A 27,588-nucleotide genomic window follows, 5' to 3' on the forward strand; every position below is an offset into this window, starting at 1 on the left:
CTAAACTTTATAATGATCCATTTGTGTCTAAGGCATGTGATTGTATTTTGGCAGGTATAGAAATGACTGAGACCCAACTTCTGCTTTTAAAGACACTCAATAATCTCACTCAATAATTTCAGACAGTGATGATTGCAATAAAGAAAACAAAACAGGGTGATGTGCTGGAGAAGCTTTGTTGGTGGGTTGGTCATGCTAATGCAGATCTGGTTATTAGAAACAACCTCCTTAAAGAAGTAACATCTAAGCTAAGACTCAAAAAATACAACGTGGGACATCCACTGAAAGACAGGAAAAATGGTATTCCAGGCAGAAGGAAAAGCAGGTACAAAGGCCTAAGGCAGAAACTGAAAGGTCACTGAGACTAGAGTTAAGTGAGTGAAGGGAAACTGGCACCCAGGCTGGGGAAGAGAGAACAAACCAGGTCATGAGATGCAGGCAAGTGTGTGGCTTTTATGCTAAATGTGAAGGAAAGCCATTAGAGGGTGCCAAACTGGGGAGTGACGTAAGTTTTATTTTGGCTTCAAAAAGATTGCTCTGGTTGTTTTGCAAAGAATGATTAGACAAAGTGATCAATAAGGAAGGAGCCCACTGCAGGATTCCATGGTAGAGATCACCTGGACTAGGATGGGACTAGGAGATGGAGAAAAGGGAAGAATGAGTTTAAGGTTCTTGGTTTGAGCTATTGTGTAGATGGTGGTTTACTGACATGGGGAAAACAGAACAGGTGAGGCAAAAAGCAGGTTGTTGTTTACGGTCACTGGGTTAGACAAGGTTTTTAGGCATTCACTCAACAAAGATTTACTGAACAACTCAGTGCTCTTGAGGGCACTAGAGATAAGCTGTTAACAAAGCAGACGAAGTTTCTATGCTCTAGTGAGCTTACATCCCAGGAATCTTGGTGCAAATGGAATAGTCAGAGAGGGCAGGAAAGGAACTATGTATTTGAGAAACAATGGCGTTTAGATGTATTTAAAGTCATGGGTCATGGTAAGATCATTTAGGGAGAATTTACAGATAAAAAGAAGAAAAGGACCCAGGACCAGACCAAGCAAAGGGGCAATTTCTATTGAGAAATGGTGTACGCAAAACATATTTGATGACTTCTAGCTTAAAAATTTGTCTTCATTTTTTTTGAAAATACTGACTGATATGGCAAAGTGACCTCCCCTCTATCCCTTATTGTATTTTTAGATTGCTTAGATACAAGTGCAAGAAATTTGTTGATGCGCTACTCTCATTTTCTTCTTCCATTCAATACCTTCTTGTTATCTTTTTTTTCTTTTTCTTTTTTTTTTGAGATGGAGTCTCACTCTGTCGACCAGGCTGGAGTGCAGTGGCTCGAACTCAGCTCACTGCAAGCTCCGCCTCCCAGATTCACGCCATTCTCCTGCCTCAGCCTCCTGAGTAGCTGGGAATACAGGGGCCTGCCACCACGCCTGGCTAATTTTTGGTATTTTTAGTAGAGACGGGGTTTCACTGTGTTAGCCAGGATGGTCTCGATCTCCTGACCTCATGATCCACCCACCTCGGCCTTCGAAAGTGCTGGGATTACAGGTGTGAGCCACCACACCCAGCCAACACATTCTTGTTTTCTTTTTAAAGAGATAGAGTTTCACTCTGTCGTCCAGGCTGGTGTGCAGGGGCACGATCATGGCTCACTGCAGCCTCGAACTCCTGGACTCAGGCAGCCCTCCCACTTCAGCCTCCTGAGTAGCTGGAACTACAGGTGCACACCACCATGACTAATTTTTTTTATTTTTGCCCAATACCTTCTTTATTAAAAATTCATTCATCTGGCCGGGGCAGTGACTCATGCCTGTAATCCCAATACTTTGGGAGACCAAAGCAGGTGGATTGTTTGAAGCTAGGACTTTGAGACCAGCTTGGGCCACACAGCAAGATCACATATCTACAAAAAATTATCTGGGCATAGTGGCACATGCCTCTAGTTCCAGTTACTTGGGGAGCTGAGGTGGGAGGATTGCTTGAGCCTGGGAGTCAGATGTTGCAGTGAGCCATAATTGTGCCACCACACTGCAGCCTGGGTGAGAGAGCGAGACCTTGTCTCAGAGAAAAAAATTAATTCATCAGAAAAATTACACAGAAAACCCAACTAACGATAAAACTTGAACCACGAAACTCTAAATAAGTTGTGACTGCCATAACAATTAATGGTAAATCTGTAACAGCAGCTGAATCCATGAGTCACTTTCAGATGAGGGGGAAAGCACATATAATTTCCATAACCCTGATTCTAACTCCACAGGTTTCTTTGCAATTCAAGGAAGTACACTAAATCGACAGTGAGAGGCATTATTTTAGGAGCAAATTTTAATCTGCTTTAATGAGTTTTTAAAAACTCAATCAAAATCATGAGTACTTACACTTAGTTACAGAGTACTTGGGGCCTAATTGACAGGTGATTGAGACATATTGTGGCCCTTGAGAATGGCTGCCGAGGGCAGGCTTGCCCACAGTCAGGGCCTCCAGTCCACTCTGGCCACTATTTCCTACTGTAATTCTGCTGCAGGGAAATTCAGAACTGAAAAATACTTTATGTTCAACATAGTTTAGTCCATGTTGTGGTTCAAAATTTAACCCACTCTCCTTGATAAGTATTTTAAACTTCCTAAATCCTATCCTTAACCCAGTGCCTTATCCCCGATGCTGTGGTCTCTCTTTTGGTAAAGACTCTTGCCACCTATCAGTGCTGTCATCTCTGAGTGTCTTCACCTTCATACCTAACTCATCATCTCTCATTTCGTTGTCTCTACTTTCAAAGGTGGAGCTAAACATACTTTTCTCGGAAGGCTCCCACCCCCAGTCTGAATTCCATCTTCCATCTTGAGGAATACCACTTCCACACTTCACCCATCCTCTCCCCATTTCTTCCATCTCTCCCTGGATCTCTGGAGTTTCCTGGTCCTTTTGATCTTTCAACATAAATAGACTCCTCTCATCTTGGACATAAAGGCCTCCTTGATAATGAAGCCTTCACATGTATGTATCTTCTCATATCACTGATAAACTTCTTTTTAAAAGTTTAATTTCCTGCCATTGTGCTTTCAGTATGTTTTTAACACCTCCTTAATGAATAGAAATCTGGCTTCTGTTCCTACTACGCTATTACTCCTCTGCATTTTTAAGAGTGACCAACACGTTTCTTTAGTAAAAATCCAACAATTTTAATCTCTTTTACATATGATCCAACTTATTAATCCCTCTTTCAATGACAGCTTAATTCTTGGCTAACTTCTTCCTGGCCTGCTCACCGTTCATTCTTTGCCTTTTGTTTTTTATATAGGATCTGCTATTTTTTTTTAACTAATCTGTAAATATGACAGTTTCCCAGGGCTAAGTAACCCCTTCAGTTACTTCTTCTAGTTAACAATGACAGAGAAATGTGTAAGGTCTGAATATTTAAAAGCAGCAACCCTGATAAGGAATCCTATTATTAATCAATGCCAATTAAGCATCTAATATTAAGGATTTACTAACTACGATGAGCAAAATATGAAGGGCCTATAAACTAAAAGTGTATACAACATAGTTATGTGGATAAAACATACAAAATAACTGGAACAAACATAAACCGACCTTTTACGTATGTGTAACACCATTACAAATGCCTGTTGGAAACAGTAGAGTAAGGTGAACTAAGAGTTTTCTGTTTTCTTTCTTTTTGCAAAGCAAATATTACAAGTTTTGTGAATGAGGACACAGTAATGCAAGAACCAATTTCATTTGCCTTTGTTTTTACAATGATACCTGCTCTCAAATAAGAGTTCTGTACAATTTTCAGCATCTAAAAGGAGAATGAATCTAAATGAAATGCTTTAGACCTTGACTCACACTCAGAGCAGTAAAGAAATGAGCCAGAAAAAAACATCTTGGGGAGCAGAGGATGCATTTAAAACTCCAAATCCCCCAAAAGGCAATGATTTCCAAAAATTCCTCCACTGCCACTCCCTAGGTAAGCCCCTGTCTGGACACACGCAGAGACACCTACACATACATTCACTTAGACTCAAAAACCCTCTTTTGTAATAGGCACATTTTGGATCATATTACTTTAAACCATATCAACTTCTGGCAGGGTTTGCAAGTATTTTTACCCTTAAAATGGAACTTATCCTTCATTCTTCTAATTGCTTTAAAAGTTATAATAAAGAACTCTTGCTTGAACATTTTTTACCATAGCACAATTAATTCCGTGTCCCATTACAGAATTCATGTGGGTAAAATGCACTTGCTGATTTAAAATAAAAAAGGTGGTTAATTACATAAAATGTGCAAAGGCACTATTCTGGATGACTAGGAGGGGACACAGAAGACAAGCACCAAATTCTTGAGGCAAATCTATTCTAGTCAAGGGAAAAAGTAATATGCACCAATAATGATGCTATTTATATGGAAGAGTTACATGGTATACTTTACGAATTCAAAGGAAAGAGAAATTGCATTTAGTTACAAAAGCTTCATGAAGGATGTGATTTGAAATGGCCCTTGTAGATGAGTAAAATTTGTGCAGGGGGAGACGTTAAAGGGAGAACACATTCTGAGAATACCAGGGTGTGAGGTCATGTATTATGGGGAAAATGGAATATATGTTAGACCTCAAATGCTTTTAATAGGCTCTCAGGAGGAGAGGACAAAATAGTACAATTCTATTACTGAGAATAAAGAAGAAAGACTAATGCGAGAGATGAAAAAGATTTTGAGATAGTTTAGTTCAAAGTTACTCACTTTAAAGAAAGAGAGCTACATAGTAAGGATAGGGGAGAACTGAGCTCATACTTATATCATCATTGCAGCAGCAGGGGATGAGGAGGAGAAGGCTGCCAGAGCTATCTCTGTCCTCATTCACTTTGTCCTACAAGCACAAGACAGACTTCTCCCTTTGGTACTGCACCCACCCCATAGGGAATGAGCCTTATTGATCAAATTTATATGGTAGTTGGCATGTACCATGGCAGCAGGAAATGGCACCTCTTCACTGTTATCTCTAGAAAATCAGCATTTGGTGGGATACAAGTTAGCGAAAACACCACAAGTTTCAATTTACATTTTTCTTAATTGTATGTCAAATTTAAATTGTCCACAATTTGTTTCTCTCTCCTGGCTGACTTGCCACTTGTACACTGCACATAACTAATTTCTTAATGGTTAAGATAAAAATTAGTTATCATCTGTAGTTGTTTAAGAAAAGAGAGTCTGAAAGCATTCTTGTTTTTTCCTAAGCACATTAAGACACACATACACACACACACACACACGAAAAACCAGATTTATAGATAGATAGATAGTTGTTAATTTGAAATTAAATGTGTCCAGAAAACAGTTGAGTAGAAAAGGCTGATGTGCTTCTCCAGAAGTGAAACCTTGCAATTAAGATGAGAAGACAGCCCAAGTGTGACGCTGGTGCTGGAGTGGCTGGGGGATCTCAACACGGCTAATGAATCATCATCAAAGTGATTTATTGGCTGCAGCCAGAGCTTCAACTCTGTCTCAGTGTAAATGAGGAATAATAATAATTTCCCAGTCCTCGCTTGGCTGTGAACTTCTGAAGCGTGAGAACCTTCAGCAGGAGCTGATAAACTGTAGTGATGCCATAGGATGTCTTCTTTCACAATGTTCAAAGCCACTATCATACAGTGAACTACATCTCATAAAACTGACAAGAGACGGGTATGCACAGTGCGATGTCACCCCAACACAGCTTCCAAGCAAAAGTCCCCTGAGTCTCATCCTATTACAGCTTCTCATGGGGACTGTTCATTGCTGCTACACAGGAGTGTAAGGAGGAGAGGGATGCCTCCTTAGAATATCAAGCTCCTGACCTCTAGGATCTGGACTCATGTACTTCTCTGTGGCTTCAGCGGCCATGGTTTTCAAACCAAAAGAAACCCTGGCTACCATCTATCATCATATATACAATCAGTCCTCTTTGTATATATGAAGAATCCATGTTGCTTGTAGTACCATTTAATTCATTAGTTACAGAGTCAGACTTTGAACCCTATTGGCATCTTCCCTCCTCATTATGAATTGAAGTAAACAGATACATACTTTGTTTCTGCTACATTTTAAGGAAAACTCAAGGTATAAATTACATACAGAGAAGGTAAGTTATATATTATGCAATAATCTCCAGGGATTTTTTTTGTCAAGATGTTTAAAGCACTGATTTGAGTGTGAGCTAATACTGAGTACAGACAGACACAAAGAAGGGAACCAGAGACATCGGGATCTACTTGAGGGCAGAGGGTGGGAGGCGGGTGGGAGGAGGGTGAGGATTGAAAAACTGCCTATCGGGTACCGTACATACTACCTGGATGACAAAACAATATGTATAGCAGACCCCCACAACATGTAATTTATCTAGAGAGCAAACCTGCACATGAACCCTAAAGCTAAAAGTTAAAAAACGAAAAAATAAAAGAAGGCATGGATTTGTTCTTGTTTTTGACTCTTTCATAATAGTCTCAAAGCCAGAGGATCTTTACCCTCTCTTGCTGGTTCAATTCTACTCTTTTCTCTGGAATGGAAAGAAAATACTGTATAATTCCCTCACATACCCCTTTAGCTTGGGAATTTACCTGCTCTCCATGTAACCTATGCCTTGATTTTCCTTGAAGTATAGCTATATATGCATATAGCTATGCAAATACTTCACTACTATTTGGGATACATGGGTATATGTAAAAGGTCTCTGATGCAGATACTTCTATTTTGGTCTCCATAATGGGCATTTCTCCAGTTTGATCTCCCCTCCTTTTAATTTAAACCTAGTGTTCTCCAAACATTTTTAGCTTTTCTACAGTTTGATCTCCAAACAATCTAAAGGACAAAGTGGTGGCTCACTGCTGAAAAACCTGCATGCAGTGTAAACCTCCTGCAACCTTGTCTTCCCAGCTGTTAACATTGTTCTTTTTCACCCTTTAATCTTTAGACACTCAAAAACACTGTTTTAACCATTTATTCTCCTTTGTGGATGCTAAATATCTTTTTTCTTCCCTCAAATCCTTACCACAAATTCCTTGAGAACCATGATGAATGATAACAGTTTATAATTACCCTAGAAATCAGATATCACAGTAAGCCTAAGTTACACTTAAATTACACACTACAAATCTACTAGCTTGTGCACTTGTGGTTCACGGAGTGGAAAGGAATCTCTTGGATGGTGCCTAAAACATGATTTTAACTGCTAAGATGTTTGCTATCTTTTTGTCTTTGAGCCGGCCCAATTTCAGAAAAATTTCATTGTCATTTAGAAAAATGACTTGGAAATAGGCTATTTAACTACTACCACATCCAATGATTTTAAAAATGGTTATATAAATGAATCCATTTATGTATACAGAGGACTAGGTTAGAAAATAGGAACTTGGACAATTCATCTGGCATCTTGTGTCTCAGTTTTCTCATCTATAAAATGGGGATGATAATACTTTACATTTTAAAAAGGTTGATATTATACCAGAATGAGAATGAGTATAGAGATACAACAGGTAGGAGACACATGAAAGACTTATTCAAGATATAAAGTATTGTTATTTGGAACCAGCAGAAAATTATATCCAGTGTGCCATTCCCAGAGCAAAAGTTTATTCACCTGCACCCCTTGATTCTTTCTCTACAACTCATGTAATCACCAAAAGTTATTGCTTTCTTGTCTCAGTGTATTAACTGGATGGTTGAATGCACAGAGCTCACATCTGAATCAGCACAAAAATGAAACCCGGAGGAGGGGAAATAGAAAGGGACTTGGGCTTACACTGAAGTCATTCTCATTACTCAACCTGCCCACACAAATACTGAGAAATCAACTCATTTAAACAACTTGGGAGGCAAGCTTGGGTTATAATAATGTTCCTGAATGCAGGTCAGTGAAAAATTGGCCTGCACACAAATTCCCACTTGTCATATTCTCTACAAATGCACGTTGATTGTTTTCATATTTAAATGCCCAGAATCAACCATAACAAATGTGTCAAGTTGTTGCGAGTTTTTTTAAAAACAAAACAGGATGAACTATGGCATATGGTAAATTATTGTGGGTTCCTTGTGCTCTCAGCAGAATCACAAAAGGGGAAGGACTTAAGAGAAATCATTTGTGTCTGGTTCAAATCCTACAACATAGAAAATGGAATTGGAGCTGAGTTAATGAAATATATTATTAAATCCCAGTTTGTAGTTGGTTTGTAGTTGGCTGTGTGTCATTAGTCTTATATGCCTGAAAATGTAGTATTTGCTTACAAGTAGAATACTCTACAATCTTCAGAATGACATAATCTAAAAAGTAATCTTGTTTTTCCGTGTATTTTTCTCTATAGAGAAATAATATCTCCTGTTAATCAATCCCCTCCCCAGTCTTTGCCTTCTTCATAAAAGCTAGGTCCGAGAGTTTCCCACGATTGCCCACTGGTGCAATCATTCCTCAATGCTAATACTTGGAACTCATCAAAGGTGGCAGTTTTGTGGTCTATAATCCCCAACTGACCAAGTCTTGTACATAATAAAAAACCTAAACTTGTATTATATCAGAGTGTAGGTATATGAGGGTGTGGAAGGGGGAGGAGTAAGAGTGATAGCCGTGTAAGTAGTCCACCAGCAGTTTAATGGTGTATGTGTGCTCAGTGAAGTCACTGATAATAAGGACCCTTAGAGTCCTGAGACTCATTATAATAACATGTGGCCAGAAAGGCAACAAAAACAGAAGGGAGAAAGTTTTGACTCTTTCTTGTTGCCTTTACAGCCACATGTTTTTAGAGTCTCGGGAATTTTATTTCCACATCAGATTGCTGCCTGTTATTGGTATAAAGTCTCTCGTATAAGTACAACTTAAAAAGGCTAAAAAAAGAGAAGACATGCAAAAAGGCTGGGAAACATATGTCTAAGAAGAGACTGGATAAAACCTACCACAGAGTGAAGAGCGAGCTCTAGCCTAAGTAAACCTGCTGACTTCCTTCCTGGTTCTGAAGCATCGAAATACACACGTGGCAAAACTTACTACAATTTGGAAGAACAGTAACTACATTGAATGGAAAAGGTAGTCCTCATTCCCTGTTGAGGGCATCAAATAAATCCTACTTGCACAATTTGTTTTGTTTATGTCTTGATTCTTAACTACAAGTTACCCGAGGCAAGATGAATGACAACACTAAGTTTCTCAAATAGAATACAATTATATACCGTTTTTATACATCAGTTTTCAGAGCAATTGTACAGATTCAATGGCATGATAATTGTATTCAAGAAGTATTATTTTAGAAAATCACTGGATTACTCTCTGATACAGTAGGCTGAATAATGGGCCACTAAAAAGTCCTCAATTGTAATCCCGGGAACCTGCCAATATGCTACTTACATGGCAAGAGGAACTTTACAGATGTGATTAAGTCTGATTAATCTGATTAATCTTGGGACGGGATTATCCTTGGCTATCCAGGTGGTCCTAGTGTAGTCACAAGTTCCTTAAAAGGAGAAGGCAGAAGACTCAGAGTCAGAGAAAAAAAAAAACAAAAAACATGACAGCGGAAGAAGAGGTCAGAAAAAGAGGGAGATTTGATGCTGCTATGCTGCCAGTCTTGAGGATGGAGGAAAGGGTTAGGAGCCCGGAAGTGTGGGTGGCCTTTAGAAGCTGGAAAGGGTTAGAAAAAACTTCCCTCTTGCAGCCTCCAGGAGGAATGAAGCTCTGCCAGTGCTTGTATTTTAGTCTCATGAGACTCATTTTTGACTGTCCTCCAAACTGTAAAATCATGACTTTGTGTTGTTTTAGGCCACTAAGTTTGTGGTAATTTGTTACAGCAGCAATAGGGAACTGATAAATCTGAAAACTTATGAAAATTTTAACAAATATTGTCAATTTTTTTCATCTACCTATCAAACAACACCCATTCTAAGTCTGTCTGTCTGTTATCTATCTATCTATCTATCTATCTATCTATCTATCTATCTATCTATCTATCATCTATCTATCTTCAAATATACTGTCAAACATAAAAATTTTCTACACTGTAAAATTCCCTCTATGTCATGTACCCCACATTCTGCATCTTGCCTGCTAACTCTACTTTAATTGGGTTGTTGTTGCTGCCTTGGCTGACTTCCCCAGTTTCTCTCTTGAATACCTGAACCTTAAGAGCAGATCTCAGTATTATCCTGATACTAAAACCAGACAAAGACATCACAAGAAGAGAAAGCCACAGAACAATGTCTGTTAGGAATATGGATGCAAAAATCCTCAACAAAATAGTCAGAAACCAAATCCAGCAACATATAACAATAATTATACATTTATGACCAAGTGGGATTTATTCCAGGGATGCAAGTTTGATTTAATATCTGAAATTCAATTAATGTAAAACATATCAATGGAAGTTTTAAAATCAAATGTTCATTTCAACAGATGCAGAAAGATACAAAATCCAACACACTTTCATGATATAACCACTCAACAACTGGAAATAGCAAATAACCCCCTTAATCTAATAAAGGACATCTATGAAGAGCCCACAGTTAACATCATTCTTAAGAACAGAAAACTAGATGCTTTCTTCCTAAGATCAGGAACACAACAAAGATGTACACTCTCAATACTTTTATTCAATATTGTACCTGAGGCTCTAGCCAGGGCAATTTGGCAAGAAAAAGGAAGAAAAAGCATCCAGATTTGAAAAATAAAAGTACTTCTATTTGCAGAAATTGTGATCTTGTATATAGAAACTCCTAAGAAATCTGCTAAAAATCCATTAGTCCTAAGGAATAGGTTCAGCAAGGTTGCAGGATACAAGATAAATTGCAGATATCAATTGTATTTCTATACACTTGGAATTAATCCCCAAATAAAATGAATTCCATTCACTGCAGCATAAAAACAATACTAAATAATGTAACAAAAGAAGTACACAACTTATACTATTTAAAAAGAACATGAAAAGAAATTAAATGAGATCTAAATACATGAAAAGTGTTCCATGTTCATGGATTAGAAGGCAACATTGTTAAGATGGCTATACTCTCCAACATACTCTACAGAATCAACACAATCTCTATTAGAATCCTAGCTGTAATTACACAAAATTACTTAAATATAAAAATTAATTCAACACAGATCCAAAACCTAAATGTAGGCACAAAAACTGTAAATTCTTAAAAGAAAATGTAAGAATAAGTTTTCATGACATTGGATTTGACAACCAATTCTTAGATATGATGCGAAAAGCATAAGTAACAAGTGAAAGAAATAAGACTTTGTCAACATTAGAAGTTTTTCTTTTTGCTTTAAAGAATACCATTAAGAAAGCAAAAAGAGAGCCCACAAAATAGAAGAAAATATTTGCAGATCATATATCTCATAAAGGACTTGTATCTGGAATACATAAAGAACTCTAACAACTCAATGATTAAAAGACAAATAGCTCAATTAAAAAATGGCTCAAGAATCTGCATAAAAGGTATACAGATGGCCAAGAAGTACTTGAAAATATATTCCACATCATTATTCATCAGGGACATGCAAATCAAAACCACAATGAGATATCACTTCACACACGCCAGATTGGCTAGAATCAAAAAGTGAGATAAAAATAAGTGTTGGCAAGGACATGGCAAAATTGGAACTCTCATACACTGTTGGTAGGAATAGAAAATGGTGTAGTCCCTTTGGAAAACAGTCAGGAAGTTCTTCAGCAATTAAACATAAAGATACAATAATGCCCAGAAACTCTACTCCTAGGTGTATACCCCTCAAAAATGAAGACATGTCTACACAGAAATTTGTACGAGTATCTACAGCAGCATTACTTACAATAGGCAAAAGGTGGAAGCAATTCAAATGCCCATTAATTGCCAAATAGATAAAATGTGGTATAACCATATGGTGGAATATTATGCAGCCATATAAGTGAATGAAATACTGACAAATTTCTACATTGATGAACCTTAAAAATGTTATGCTAAGTGAAAGAAGTCAGTCACAAAAATCCCTATATTACATGATTCAATTCATATGAAAGACTAGAATATCTAGAGATAGGAAACAGAGCAGTAGTTGCTTAGGGCTAGAGCAAAAAGGTGTGGTGGGGATGTGAGGGTGACAGCTAAAGGATACATGGTTTCTTTTTGAAAAGATGAACTTTCTAAATTTGGTGATGACTGTACACATATTTTAATATACTAAATACTATTTTTTTTTTTTTTTTGAGATGGAGTCTTGCTCTGTGGCCCAGGCTGGAGTGCAGTGGCACAATCTCAGCTCACTGCAAGCTCCGCCTCCCGGGTTCACACCATTCTCCTGCCTCAGCCTCCCGAGTAGCTGGGACTACAGGCACCTGCCACCACGCCCGGCTAATTTCTTGTATTTTTAGTAGAGGCGGGGTTTTACCGTGTTAGCCAGGATGGTCTTGACCTCCTGACCTCGTGATCCGCCCGCCTTGGCCTCCCAAAGTGCTGGGATTACAGGCGTGAGCCACGGCGCCCGGCCTACTAAATACTATTGACTATACATGTTAAATGAGTGAATTGTATGATATATGAATTATATCTCAAAAAATGTTTAAAAAAACAGATATCATTTCTTTCTAGCTTAGTTCACTAGAACTAGAATCAACGCTTGCCTCCTAGAAGATCATACCGGTCTGATTCCTCTTGCTTACCTTGGCTCAAAGTCATGGTCATGATCCTTTTTAGACAAAGATAGCACAGCATAGCTCTTTGTGAGACCTCTTCCCAGTACACAAATACGGAAGTGACATAACCAGCCCTTTGTTTCCAGGGCTACCGCTGACCTCTACTTGGAAGTTAAATGGTATTTTGCAATAACAAAATACACTTTTTTAAAAAAGACCGCAACAGCTTGTGATCCTTAAAATATCATGAGTGACTGCAATTTGGTTTGTTAACAAATAGTTTTTAAAAGGTAAAATAATGGCTCACACAAATATAAAATGAACATGACAGATATTTTATTTAAGTCATTAATTAATGAGAAAGCCTGTAAATAAAAAAAAAAAACTGCTTCAAGGAGACTCTACAAAGGACAGACACATCTACAGATAATTGGGAATGCTGAGGTGAGTTTGCTAATGAATAGGAAACTGGCCAATTCTATAGGGTGAGAATCCACTGCATTTTAACAGAACAAAAACTCATTTGACTTATAGGAACAGTAATCATTTACATTACAATCAGCCTCTTACAAGTTAGCTTCTAACTAAACAGAGTTGCAAAATAATCAAAAACAATGAAGGGCTTAAGTTTCCTATCAGATAACCCTGAAAGGATCTTTTAGACCAAGTCTAACAATCCATCAAAAGATATTCAGGAATCTTTCTGTTTCTTACTTAGTTTTCACTGTTCACTTTTATTTTAGGTTCAGGGGCACATGGTCAGGTTTGCTGTATAGGTAAACTGCGTTTTATGAAGGTTTGGTGTACAGATTATTTTATCACCTGGGTAATAAGCATGGCCCCTGATAGGTATTTTTTCTGATCCTCTCCCTAATCCCACCCTCAAGTGGGCCCCAGTGTCTACTGTTCCACTCTTTGTGTTCATGTATTCTCATTGTTTAGCTCCCACTTATAAGTGAGAATACTTGGTGCGTTATTTGGTTTTCTGTTCCTACATTAGTTTGCTTTGGATAATGACCTCCAGCTCCATCCATGTTAATGCAAAAAAGACATGATCTCATTCTTCTTAATGGCTGCATAGTGCTCCATGGTTCATATGTACCAAACTTTCTTTTTTTTTTTTTTAAACTTTTAGGTTTAGGGATACATATGAAGGTTACATAAATAAACACGTCATGGGGGTTTGTTTTACATATTATTTCATTACTCAAGTACTAAGCCCAGTACACAATAGTTATCTTTTCTGCTCCTCTCCCACTTCCCACCCTCCCCCCTCAAGTAGACATCAGTGTCTGTTGTTTCCTTCTTTGTGAATTGTATAAGTTCTCATCATTTAGCTCCCACTTGTGAGAATATGTGTTATTTGGTTTTCAGTTCCTGTGTTAGTTTGCTAAGGATAATAGTCTCCAGCTCCATCCATGTTCCCATAAAAGACATGAGCTTGTTCTTTTTTATGGCTGCATAGTATTCCATGGTGTTTATTTATCACATTTTCTTTATCCAGTCTACTGTTGATGGGCATGTAGGTTGATTCCATGTCTTTGCTATTGTGAATAGTGCTGCAGTGAACATATGCATGTGTCTTTATGACAGAAATAGTTATATTATTTTGGGTATATACTCAAAAATAAGATCACTGCGTCAAATGGTAATTCTGTTTTAAATTCTCTGAGGAATTTCCACACTGCTTTCCACAATGGCTGAACTAATTTACACTTCCTCAGCAGAATATAAAGCATTCCCTTTTTTCTGTGACCTTGCCAGCATCTTTTATTTTTTGACTTTTTAATAATAGTCATTCTGACTGGTGTGAGATGGTATCTCACTGTGGTTTTGATTTGCATTTCTTTAATGATTAGTGGTGTTCAGCATTTTTTTCATATGCTTGTTGGCCACATGTATATCTTCTCTTGAAAAGTGTCAGTTCATGTCCTTTGTCTACTTTTTAACAAGGTTGTTTGTTTTTTGCTTGGAATACAGCTAACCAGGGAGGTGAAAGATCTCTACAATGAGAATTACAAAACATTGCTCAAAGAAATCAGAGATGACACAAGCAAATGGAAAAAGATTCCATGCTCATAAATAGGAAGAATCAATATTGTTAAAATGGCCATACTGTCCTAAGCAATTTAGAGATTCAATGCTATTCCTATTGAACTACCAATGATGTTCTTCACAGAATTAGAAAACACTATTTTAAAGTTCATATGGAACCAAACAAACAGCCTGAATAGCCAAGGCATTCTTAAGCAAAATGAACAAAGCTGGAGGCATCACCTGACTTCAAGTTATGCTACAAGGGTACAGTAAACAAAACAGCATGGTACTGGTACAAAAGCAGACACATAGACCAAAGGAACAGAATAGAGAGCCCAGAAGTAATTCCACCCACCAGTAATCATCTGATCTTCAGCAAAGCTGACAAAAACAAGCAATGGGGAAAAGACTCCCTATTCAATAAATGGTGCTGGGGTAGCTGGCTAGCCATATGTAGAAGACTGAAACTGGACCCCGTCCTTACACTATATGCAAAAATCAACTCAAGATGGAGTATAGACTTAAATCTAAAAACTAAAACTATAAAAATCCTGGGGATAACCTAGGAAATACCATTCTGGACATAGAATCCAGCAAAGATTTCATGACGAAGACACTGAAAGCAATTGCAACAAAACCATACATTGACAAATGGGACCTAATGAAACTAAAGAGCTTCTGCAGAGCAAAAGAAACTGTCAAGAGAGTAAATAACCTACAGAAAGGGAGGAAATATTTGCAAACTATGCATCTGGCAAAGGTCTAATATACAGAGTCTATAAGGAACTTAATTTTTCTATTCGATTTGATCTATCAAATTTCATCAGTTCTAACATGGATATTTTCCTGTATCTGCAATTATAATTAGTATATTTTTTCTTAGTATACATAAAATAATATGTATCTTACAATCAATGGCATCATAAATGTGATAAATGCAATCATTTCACCAACTCGTTAACTCAAGAAAAGGGTTTGGGGGTGGAAGACCTCAGCTAGCATCTATTTTAGGAAGGACCAGAGGGGAAAAGATTGCTATTGCTAATTTTATTGTCACTTTTGATCTGTAATGCATCTTTTTTTTTTCTGGAAAAATGTTAACATATTTAATTCAATTCAGAGTAAGTTATTGATTATAGAAGACTTACAGTATGAAAGACATCGTCCTTGACTCAGACAAGAAATACTGATGTCACAGTTTCAGAGTGTCTTTTTTAAGCACTAGTCTGGAAAAATCAATAATTAATATAATAACAAAGACATCTAAAAACACAAAACATCTCACACATTAGTGGCACTAGCTCACAAGAGGTTATAACCTAAGTGGGAATAGCTATAGCTATACTATGACAACTGCCTACAATCACTTTGTGAGTTGCAGTGGAGTGAGAATTAAAAGCATTTCTCACTGAAAATGCATTATTAGCAAGTGTAATTTTACAGATGCATGAAATGTTCCCTTGTTAGGATGGCACTTAAAAATTTTCATAGAAAACTCCTGCAGAAAACCATGGTACCTGTATATGCTTATTATAGCTTTTTTATTTTCATAGAGATGAAAAATCTTTTCAAACTGTTTTCTCATAATTTCTCTCTTTCAAAACTCTTTCCCCTAGGTTAAAAGAGTTGAGTCTCTTTTAGTCAATGCTGAGAAGTTATTTCCTTGTAATTTACTTCTATATTTCTTTGAAAAAAACATAAAAGAAAGAACAATGAATACATAATTTCAATCTCAATATGAGTGCTATATAAAGGGGCCTGGGCAAATGGAAAGCAACTCCATTTAATATTTTCCTTAGGCAAAAGTGTAGAAAAGTTAAAAGTTCTATCCCTCAGAATTTCACTTTTCTTGCCATTACTTTCCATTCTGTGCCATTATGTTCTCTTTCGTATCACCTTTGCTTTCCCATCTAGTTACCTTCCTCCTATCTTCTCTTTATTCCAAATTTACATTCTCTTTATTCCATATTTAAATTTTTAAACATCAACTTATTTTATATAAGTCCTTCACTTACTAATTGGAAACAAACATAAATAGTATTGAAGACTTGATTTCAAATTTTGAGTATATTAATCCATAATTATGCAAATTTAGGCCAATTAGAGATTTTAATTACTATTTCCATATCTGAAAAATACAGACAATCCAACCTGTCACTATTGTAATATTTAAAAGACTTTTTAAAAATGTGAAATATCATATGAACATTAATATTACAATTCTGATTATTGTTCCCATCCTTTGTGAAAAGTCAAAAACTTCTGGAAATACCACAAACCCATACATAAGTATACTGCCACTTGACTGTATAGGTATTACATGGAATATCAACCTAAATACACCCTGCTAAATTCACCAGGATTATCTAGGAAGGAAACCCAACTTTGAGCTATTAACACCCATTAACACAAATTTATAAATCAGATTAAGTAGCTATCTCCTGGCAGGAGACTTTGAAAGACTGGAGTAGTTTTAGTAAATTATTGAAGAGAATCTTTGTTCTGGGAATATTTAGAGTATGGAACATGGCTGAGTAGGGAGACAAGAGAATGGGGAGGATGAAGCTATCAGGAGGCAAAAGCCAGTGTGCTGGGTTCTGAAAAATATACAAAAAGGGGCAGGATTCTAGGGTTAATGATTAGGATGAGCAGTGGCTCCATTTAGAACTTCAAAAATCAGAGTAAGTCTGGAATTCAGATTTCTCAAAGGTGAAAATATGAGTGTTGGAATGTTTACAATAATGATTTGTATTTATGTTTCCATGAGTCAAAGTTTGAGTAGAGTCACTTCAAAATATAATTGTGGCCTCTGAAAAACCTTGCCAGAGCCTTTGCTGTTAACTTTTCCCCTTCAGAGGGTTCCCTGATGCTACACTTGTCCTAGTCAAGCAACCTCAACTAGGAGATGTAGAAGATTTCCATTCTGGCCATACGGTAGCCCATATATCCTGAAATTCTCCTGATACCAGACTCTTAGACATAATACATAATTTATTATAAATGTTCTGTAACTAACATGCTAAGCTCACAAGAAAATAAACTCTTCAGTGGTATAAAATTGAAGGAGCTGGAAAACAGGGCACCTGCACAGAGAATGTTGGCTTCTTTCCTTAACTAAGATGCCTTTCTTTTCAGATAGATGTCAATCAAGAATCAACATGTTGGGCCTTGACAAAGTAAGAGTTAGGACTGAGGTTCTATATAAATTCACTGCTACATCTTTAACAGAAGGGTAGACTTGTGTCTTAGTCTATTTGGGTCGCTCTAATAAAATACCATGAACTAGATAGCTTACAAACATCGCAAATTTATTGTTCACAGTTCTGGAGGTGGAGAATTACAAGATCAAGGCACCATGGATTTGGCATCTGGAGGGCCCACTGCCTGGTTTATAGATGGTACCTTCTTACTGAGTGGTGGAAGAGGCAAGTGTCTCTCTCAGGCCTCTTTTATAAGGGCATTAATCCCATTTATAAGGGTTCATGATCTAGTCACCTCCCAATGTCTCCATCTCCTGATAACACCACATTGATGATTAAGTTTCAACATACGAATTGGGGGCAGGGGCATAAACCTTCAGACCATAGCAACTAGGAAATAACTGGTCTGCCAGAAAAGGTTCAGAACAAGGAAACATCTCTCTATCAGCCTGGGCTTTCACAGATGCAAAAACTAAAAAAGACACCTCAATTCCTTGTGGTTTTAATTAACAATGAACGCGTCTTCAGGAAAACCTTATACCAAGATAGCTAAGTGTTCCAGGATTGGTTATACCTCAGGGCACTGGCAGAAGCAACTTAAAATCCCATGTCAAAGAACATGCTTAACCTAACCTTCTAAATATTTCCACAGGAAAAAAAGACAACCAAATATATAAAACACAGGATAAAGTGTCTATCACGAGTGAGAATAAAAGAAATATTTAAAAATAGCAGTATTATCAAAAAGTCAAAAAATTAATAGATGCTGGTGAGGGTGAAGAGAAAAGGAACACATATACTGCTGGTGGGAATGGAAATTAGTTCAGCCACAGTGGAAAGCAGTTGAGCGATTTTTCAAAGAACTCAAAGCAGAATTACCATTTGACCCAGCAATCCCATTATTGGGTATATACCCAAAGAAATATATAATCATTCTACCATAAAGTACATGTACATGTATGCTCATCACAGTGCTAGCCACAATAGCAAAGACACTGAATCAACCTAAATCCTCATCAAGCGTAGACGGGATGAATAAAATGTGGTACATATACACCATGGAATATCATGCAGCCATAAAAAGAACAAGACTATGCCCTTTGCAGCAACATGGATGGAGCTGGAGGCCATTATCCTAACTGAACTAACACAAAAACAGAAAACCAAATACCACATGTTCTCACTTATAAGTGGAAGCTAAATGCTGAGTACATATAGACACAAAGAGGGGAACAACAGACACCAATGTCTAGTTGACGGTGGAGGGTAAGGATTGAAAAATTACCTATTGGATACTATGCTTATTACCTGGGTGGTAAAATAATCTGTATATAAAACCCCTGTGACATGCAATATACCTATATAGCAAACCTGCACATGTACCTCTGAACCTAAAATAAACGTTAAAAATAATTGGAAACAGAAAATTTGAGACTCCCTCTCAAGAAATAAAAAAAGGGAAAATAGCAGAATTAGGTCAAAAAAGAGATGAAGAAACTAGAATGCTCAAATACCATACTGTATTCCACCCAATATAAGATACCATTTATTATAATAGGCCCCAATTTTTAAATATCTAAAAAAACTCCTATCAATTAAATTATGACATCTTTAACAATCTAATAAATAATTCACCTCAATTTCTGATATTTTAAAAATCTGCTTATTTAAAAAATTAAATATATAATTAAAACACTGGCAACAAGATGTGATCTTAAATTTTTTGAGATAAAAAAAAGTGAAAAATACAATCTATGAAATTCAAAACCCAATCATTAAATGGCAGATTAGAAACAGCCAAAGACAGAAATAGTGAAAAGAAAGATGAAAAAAAAAAAAAAAAAAACTAGAATGCACAAAGAATAAACAAGGAAATGGGATGATGAGGCCTAATACGTTTACTAACAGTTCAAGGAGAAAAGAATAGAAAAAAATGGAGGGGAAGCAATCGAAGATAAATGGCTAAGAATTTTCAGAATTGATGAACTATACCAATTATCAGATTGAATAAAAAGCAACTAGAACAAAAGAAAGGTTACATGTAAACATATTGTTGTAAAACTTTAGAATGTCAAAGCAAAACATAAGGTCTAGAAAACGTGACAGATTATAAACAAATCAGAATTAATTTCATTGATTGTAGGTTTTTCAACAGAAACAACAGCAATCCATATGAATATGATTGAAAGAAAACTAAAATAAATTTTTTATGATATACATAGATAAAATGTTCAAGATGATGAATGAAGCAAAGGCATTTTTTGACAGAAGAGCAGACTCCTAGTCATTCTCTTCTTCCTTACCGATGGAACCTCAGTTTTATTTGGAGCGACAATGTAGTTGGATAAAAAATTGCACACGTAGCCTCCCTTGAAGCTAGGGTGGCTATGTGATACAATTCTGGCCACTGAGGCAAAAGATGAGACACAAGAAGGGTTGCTGAGAATGCCGGGAATCCCTGAAGTCTCTGATTCCTGTTACAGACCCTTCCTGCTCCCTTCCCTTTCCTCTCTTCTGATGCCCACTGGGCCCAATACAGCTGGAGTTGCAACAGATATCTTAGATTTTGAGGCAAAGGCTGAGGAAATAATAGAAACCTTGCCCTATAGGTACTTACCTCTGCACTTTGTTACATGAGGAAACCAACAAAAAGGCTTTTTTTTTTTTTTAAAAGCCACCATTTCAGTCCATTATAGTAATTTAATTCTATTTGTCACAGACTGCAGAAGAAAACTTGATTATTAACAGAAACACGATTGTGTATAGAAAACCAAGTGACTCTATAGTCACATTTTCAGATATAATAAATGTTCATCAATATATTAACATTAAAATAGACAAAAATGAATTATATGTCTATATATCACCAACAAACAGAAAATGTAATTTTTAAAGTATAATTTATACTAGGACACAAAATATAGGGTTTATAGAAATAAACCTTATAAAAATGCATAGGATGTTTATAGAGAAAGTTATAAAACTATTGAAAGGAATTTAAAAGTTCTAAGTAAATAGAGAGCTAAACTAAATTTGTGGATGGGAAGACTCAATTTCATGTAGAAATTTTCTTCCCCAATTTTTCGATTCTTCCCAAATTAATCTAGACATTAAATGTAATTGCAGTAAAAATTATAATAGAATTGTGTGAGAGAGGCACTTGTCAAGTTACTTCTAAAATTTATAAAGAAGAGCAGGCTGAGTGTGGTGACTTAGGCCTGTAATCCCAGCACTTTGGGAGGCCGAGGTGGGTGAATCACAAGGTCAGGAGTTCAAGACAAGCCTGGCCAACCTGGTGAAACCCTGTCTCTACTAAGAATGCAAAAAAAAAAAAAAAAAAAATTAGCTGGGTGTGGTGGCAGTCGTCTGTAATCCCAGTTACTCAGGAGGCCGAGGCAGGAGAATCACTTGAACCCAGGAGGCGGAGGTTGCCGTGAGCCAAAATTGCGCCATTGCACTCCAGCCCAGGCGACAGTGTGAGACTCCGTCTCAAACAAACAAACAAGAGCAAAATGCCAGGAACAGAGTGACAATTTTGAAGAACAAGGTCTGAGGACTCAACTTAGCACATTTCAATATTTATTATAAAGCTATGGTAATGAAGGCAGTGTGGCTCCAGCACAGGAAGAAATATGTAAGCCAACGGAACAAAACAGATCCAAGAAACATACCCATACATATGAACACCTGTGCTACCCTGCAAATCACTGGAGAAAGGATTAATAAATGATGTTAGGGCAATTCATTATCTTTTTTTTTTTTTTTTTGAGGCGGAGTCTCACTCTGTCGACCAGGCTGGAGTTCATTGGCACGATCTCGGCTCACTGCAAGCTCCGCCTCCCGGGTTCACACCATTCTCCTGCCTCAGCCTCCGAGTAGCTGGGACTACAGGCGCCTGCCACCACGCCCGGCTAATTTTTTGTATTTTTTAGTAGAGACGGGGTTTCACCATGTTAGCCAGGATGGTCTCGATCTCCTGACCTTGTGATCCGCCCGCCTTGGCCTCCCAAAGTGCTGGGATTACAGGCGTGAGCCACCGCGCCCGGCCCATTATCTTTAAAAAACTAGATCCTTATCTCATATCATATACAAAAATCAATTTCAGGTGAGAGAAAAGACCTAAACGCGAAACTTAAATGAGAGAATCTTTATGACCATGGGGAATAGAAAGATAACTTACACAAAAATGACTAATCTGATACATTTTGACTGCATTTAACTCAATAAACTCTGTTCATATAAAAACACCATAAACAAATTGAAAAGCCAAAGTACAGCCAGGAAAAAGTCTTCAGAACTTCTAAGAATTAACATCCCAATGGAAAAATAGGCAAAAGAAAGTAGCAATTCACAGAAGAAGAAACCAGCATGAATAGTAACTACAAAAAGATGTTTATCCTTATCAGCAGAGACCACAAAAACATCATTTACACTCATCAGGCTGGCAAAAATGGTTAAGTTTGATAATAGCAAGAATTGTTGAGGATATAGAGCAGGGGAACTTAATATGTATTCCTGGGCTGAGTGCACATTGGTACAACCACTGTGCAGAGCAATACGGTGTATCTCATAAAGATGAAGATGTGATTATCTATGACACAGCTATTTTACTGCCAACTGTATATATCCCAGAGAAACTCTTGTACAAGACACAAGTCAAAGAATATTCATAGCATATTGCTATGAAATGAAAGACTGTAAATATAGGTAGCTTCAGTAATATTTGAAAAGTTTCACTCCTGGGTGATCGGTACCTAGGTATCATTCATACAATTTTTTTTTTAACGTTAGAATGGCATGTGAAATATTGCAAACTGGTAACAGATAAATCCAACTACTTTTAGAACTTCTGGCATCATGTACTTAGAGTGGGTGGAGATAGGTAGAGATCAAGCCACGGGGCCACACATGAGGACCTTGACAAGTTTCTTTACAAAAACTTGCTTACTCCCATTAACCCAAGAAGTGAGCTGCCCCCGACTAAGTGTCTGCACATTCTTTCTCTTTCTGCAAGCCCACCTTCACCCTGTCCCTTTGTAGCCATGACTGACAAAATAACCCTGACCTCAGGGCTCTTTCACAGACAACAGCACTGAGGAAGGCAGGGACCCTCTCTGTGAATGATATCTACCCACTTTTCTTCAAGTCAACATGATGTCACATTTATTTTTATTAAGTTTTAATGAGGCAATGTTACCTATCAGAAGACCCCATGAATTAGCACTTTTACAACAGGTAATTGATGAAACACTTTGTGTTTCAACTTTATTGCTTTGCATATTCCATGAAGTTTTTTTTTTTTTAATGAAGTTTAGAAAAAATAATTACTTCAAAAGTCAAAGTGATGTGTAACTATATAAATAAGTAATGGCATATTACATGCAGACTGGATCAAAAGTTATCTCAGGAAGGTTAAGAGCCCTGCCCTCATCATGCTGAAGGCCCCCTTACCAGAGAAAGCCTTACACAGAACTAGGATGTGTGATACGATTTGACTCCAGGTCCCCACCCAAATCGCATGTTGAATTGTAATTCCCAATGTTGGTGGAGGAACCTGGTGGGAGGTGACTGAATCATGGGAGTGGGCTTCCCCCTTGCTGTTCTCGTGGTAATGAATGACTTCTCACGAGATTTGATGGCTTAAAAGTCTGCGGCACGTCCCCCATCGCTCTCATTCTCTCTTGCTGCCATGTGAAGAAGGTGCCTGCTTCCCTTTTACCTTCCACCATGATTGTAAGTTTCCTGAGGCCTCCTGGTCATGCTTCCTGGTAAGCCTACATAACTGTGAGTCAGTTAAACCTCTTTTCTTCATAAATTACCCAGTCTCAGGTATTTCTTTACAGCAATGTGAGCATGGACTAATACAATGTGCATATTACTGTGGGAAATACAGGATCAAAGGACATTCTAAAGATCCCAGAAGAATCATGTCTAACGTATGACTCTTTTTTATTACTATAAGATAAAGGAAGCCTGGGGCACCTGCTCCTAGTGCCAACGTTCCTCTCTACTTTGCTCAGTGCTCCTTTGTCATGGTGCCAGCCCTGAAAAGTGTGATCGCTCCTAGATCCAGCAGGAAGTTCACCACTGTCTAGATTGGGTGCCCTTGGAAATAATGAGAACTATAAAAAATAAAACAGTTGTTTGGGGCCAGAATGTTTTCAAAAAAGCTTCCAATGGGAGCTCATGTCAATTTCAGCTAAACAGCTTCAAAGCCTGTCACATATTTCTGTGCACCGGAGGAGATGTGTTCTCACAGTCCTTTCAAATTCTGATGAGCTCTCCAGACATTTGTTTCAAAATATCTCTAGTGTTTCCTAATTGTTTCTGCAGTGGCTCATAGAAAGGTCTTTTTACAAGTCTTTTTGTTTCAAAATATTTATCTCTTGGAAAAAATTTATTTTCTTGTGGGAATCTAAGTGCTTTACTTGTTAGAAAAGAACGACATAGTTGCATATTTTACTTGTACAGCTTTGCCGTATTGGTCAATCAGGAGATGATCCCTTTGACATTCAATCACAACTCTTTGATTAAATTATTGCTATCCTTAGAAAGGCTAGAATTGATTCATTTCACAATGACTGATGATTCCTTTTGGAATCAGCATTTATCTCATGAACATGACCCCCTTACTTTTTAATATTTTTAACTCAGATAGTTTTAGTACTACTAGGACCTAATACAGTTCACAATTACTGGAAAACATTTTAAAATTTAATAAGAGCAGCAAATCTTATGTCAAAGATTTGACTACGAAAATAACTTGCTGCTTCTCCAGGAAAGTAAAGTAGGTTTTTCAAATATACAAAATTGTGAAGAAGGTGGGGCAAAGAGTTATTTGATATGATATCAAAAATATGATCCATAAAAGAAAAACATAGACTTCATTAACATTTGTTTATTTAGTTAATTACATTTCAGAAAGTGAAAATATATGCTAAGGGCTAAAAAATTTTTGCAAGTCACACACCTGGGTAAAGGACTTGTCTCTAAAATACATAAAGGACTCTTACAACTCAATGTAAAAATAGCCAATTAAAATATGGGTAAAAGAGCTGAATAGACATTTCTCCAGTGAAGATATATGAATGTTCCATAAGCACAAGAAAAGATGCTCGACATAATTAGTCATCAGAGAAATGGAAATCAAACCCCAATAAGATGCCACCTTCACATGCTCTAGGATGACTATAAGCCAGCAAACAGATAACAACAAGTGTTGAGAATGTGGGGAAACCGGAACACTCTTATACTGCACATAGAAATGTAAAATGGTTCAGGCACACTGGAAGGTAATCTGGCAGTTCCTCAATAGGTTAAACATAGAGTTACCATGTGATCCAGCAATTCCTCCTACGTATAGACCACAGAGACATTAAAAAAAGAAATAAACAGAGAAAAAAAGAAAAAAAATCATTCCTTTATGGAAAGGTTCTACTTACTGAGGTTCCACTTGAGGCCTGTGGTTGTAACCTGCATACAAGGCTGTCCAACAGGAATAAGGCCACACCAATCACCCTCCATTCCAGTGTCCACATGCAATCTGTGCTTTCCCTGAAGGAGACAAGAAATGATCATTAAGAAGGGGAAGAGAGAAGGAATGTTAATGTGCACTGAAGACCTGGGCAGGATGCGTCTACAACCCTCACATGGCTTATCATACTTAATCCTCACAAAAAAATGTTTGCAATCTGTGCTAAATAATCCTAGGAACTTTCACCTGACTTAATCCTAACAACAATTTTACAAAGTATCTGATATCTTATTGTTAATTATGTTTCACCTATGAGAAAATTGAAGCTGGCAGAGATTAACATAGGACCACACAGATAAAGATTCCTACCTACACCTGCCAATTCCAGAGACCAAACTGGCAGCAATAGGACTGTCAGGTTTGAAACCTATCCTAAATGAAAGGTACCACACAAAGAGAAACACACAAAGACAGCTGCTTCTCAGCAGCCATTACAATGTATTCTGCTTTTTTTTTTTCTTTTTTAAGATGGAGTCTCACTCTGTTGTCCAGGCTGGAGTGCAATGTTGCAATCTTGGCTCACTGCAACCTCTGCCACCAGGGTTCAAGCAATTCTCCTGCCTCCTGAGTAGCTGGGACTATAGGCGGGCACCATCACACCCAGCTAATTTTTATATTTTTAGTAGATATGGGGTTTCACCATGTTGGCCAGGCTGGTCTCGAACTCCTGACCTCAAGTGATCCACAGACCTTGGCCTCCCAAAGTGTTGGGACTGCAGGCGTGAGCCACAACACCTGGCCTTGGGTGGTTTTTTTTTTTTTTCTAAAAAAGTTTTTATTTTCTTTTAGGTAAGAGCTGCCTTTATTCCTTTGTATAGAATTCCCCCCTAAGTTTTTTATATTGAATAGCTTGAAAGCTGAAACTGGATCCCTTCCTTACACCTTATACAAAAATTAATTCAAGATGGATTAAAGACTTACATGTTAGACCTAAAACCATAAAAACCCTAGAAGAAAACCTAGGCAATACCATTCAGGACACAGGCGTGGGCAAGGACTTCATGTCTAAAACACCAAAAGCAATGACAAAAAAAGCCAAAATTGACAAATGTGATCTAATTAAACTAAAGAGCTTCTGCACGGCAAAAGAAACTACCTCAGAGTGAACAGGCAACCTACAGAATGGGAGAAAATTTTCGCAACCTACTCATCTGACAAATATCCAGAATCTACAATGAACTCAAACAAATTTACAAGAAAAAAACAAACAACCCCATCAAAAAGTGGGCGAAGGACATGAACAGACACTTCTCAAAAGAAGACATTTATGCAGCCAAAAAACACATGAAAAAATGCTCATCATCACTGGCCATCAGAGAAATGCAAATCAAAACCACAATGAGATACCATCTCACACCAGTTAGAATGGCCATCATTAAAAAGTCAGGAAACAACAGGTGCTGGAGAGGATGTGGAGAAATAGGAACACTTTTACACTGTTGGTGGGACTGTAAACTAGTTCAACCATTGTGGAAGTCAGTGTGGCGATTCCTCAGGGATCTAGAACTAGAAATACCATTTGACCCATCCATCCCATTACTGGGTATATACCCAAAGGACTATAAATCATGCTGCTATAAAGACACATGCACACGTATGTTTATTGCGGCACTATTCACAATAGCAAAGAGTTGGAACCAACCCAAATGTCCAACAACGATAGACTGGATTAAGAAAATATGGCACATATACACCATGGAATACTATGCAGCCATAAAAAATGATGAGTTCATGTCCTTTGTAGGGACATGGATGAAACTGGAAAACATCATTCTCAGTAAACTATCACAGGGACAAAAAACCAAACACCACATGTTCTCACTCATAGGTGGGAACTGAACAATGAGAACTCATGGACACAGGAAGGGGAACATCACACTCTGGGGACTGTTGTGGGTTGGGGGGAGCGGGGGAGGGACAGCATTAGGAGATACACCTAATGCTAAATGACGAGTTAATGGGTGCAGCAAACCAACACGGCACATAGATACATATGTAACAAACCTGCACATTGTGCACATGTACCCTAAAACCTAAAGTATAATTAAAAAAATAAACTTATATTGAATAGCTTGCCACACAAATTTGAGATGTTTCTTCCTACCATTCTCCATTATATAAATAATTCTCTCTCAACATAGATATACTAAACATAATACAAATGACCATCCCTAGATGC

The 27,588-nt window shown here is 37.4% G+C and overlaps 1 protein-coding gene across 1 annotated transcript in view; it reads right to left on the bottom strand.

The window, feature by feature from the left end:
• The window catches only part of TPK1 (thiamin pyrophosphokinase 1), a 398,550-nt gene that overhangs the window by 68,972 nt on the left and 301,990 nt on the right, over positions 1–27,588 (bottom strand). Inside the window, exon 7 of the mRNA XM_030826376.1 lies at positions 25,318–25,429. Within this exon, the coding sequence (XP_030682236.1) occupies positions 25,318–25,429 (112 nt within the window). The remainder of the gene's footprint in view (positions 1–25,317; positions 25,430–27,588) is intronic.

The sequence above is a fragment of the Nomascus leucogenys genome, chromosome 13, assembly GCF_006542625.1.
Source record: "Nomascus leucogenys isolate Asia chromosome 13, Asia_NLE_v1, whole genome shotgun sequence".
NCBI lineage: Eukaryota > Metazoa > Chordata > Mammalia > Primates > Hylobatidae > Nomascus > Nomascus leucogenys.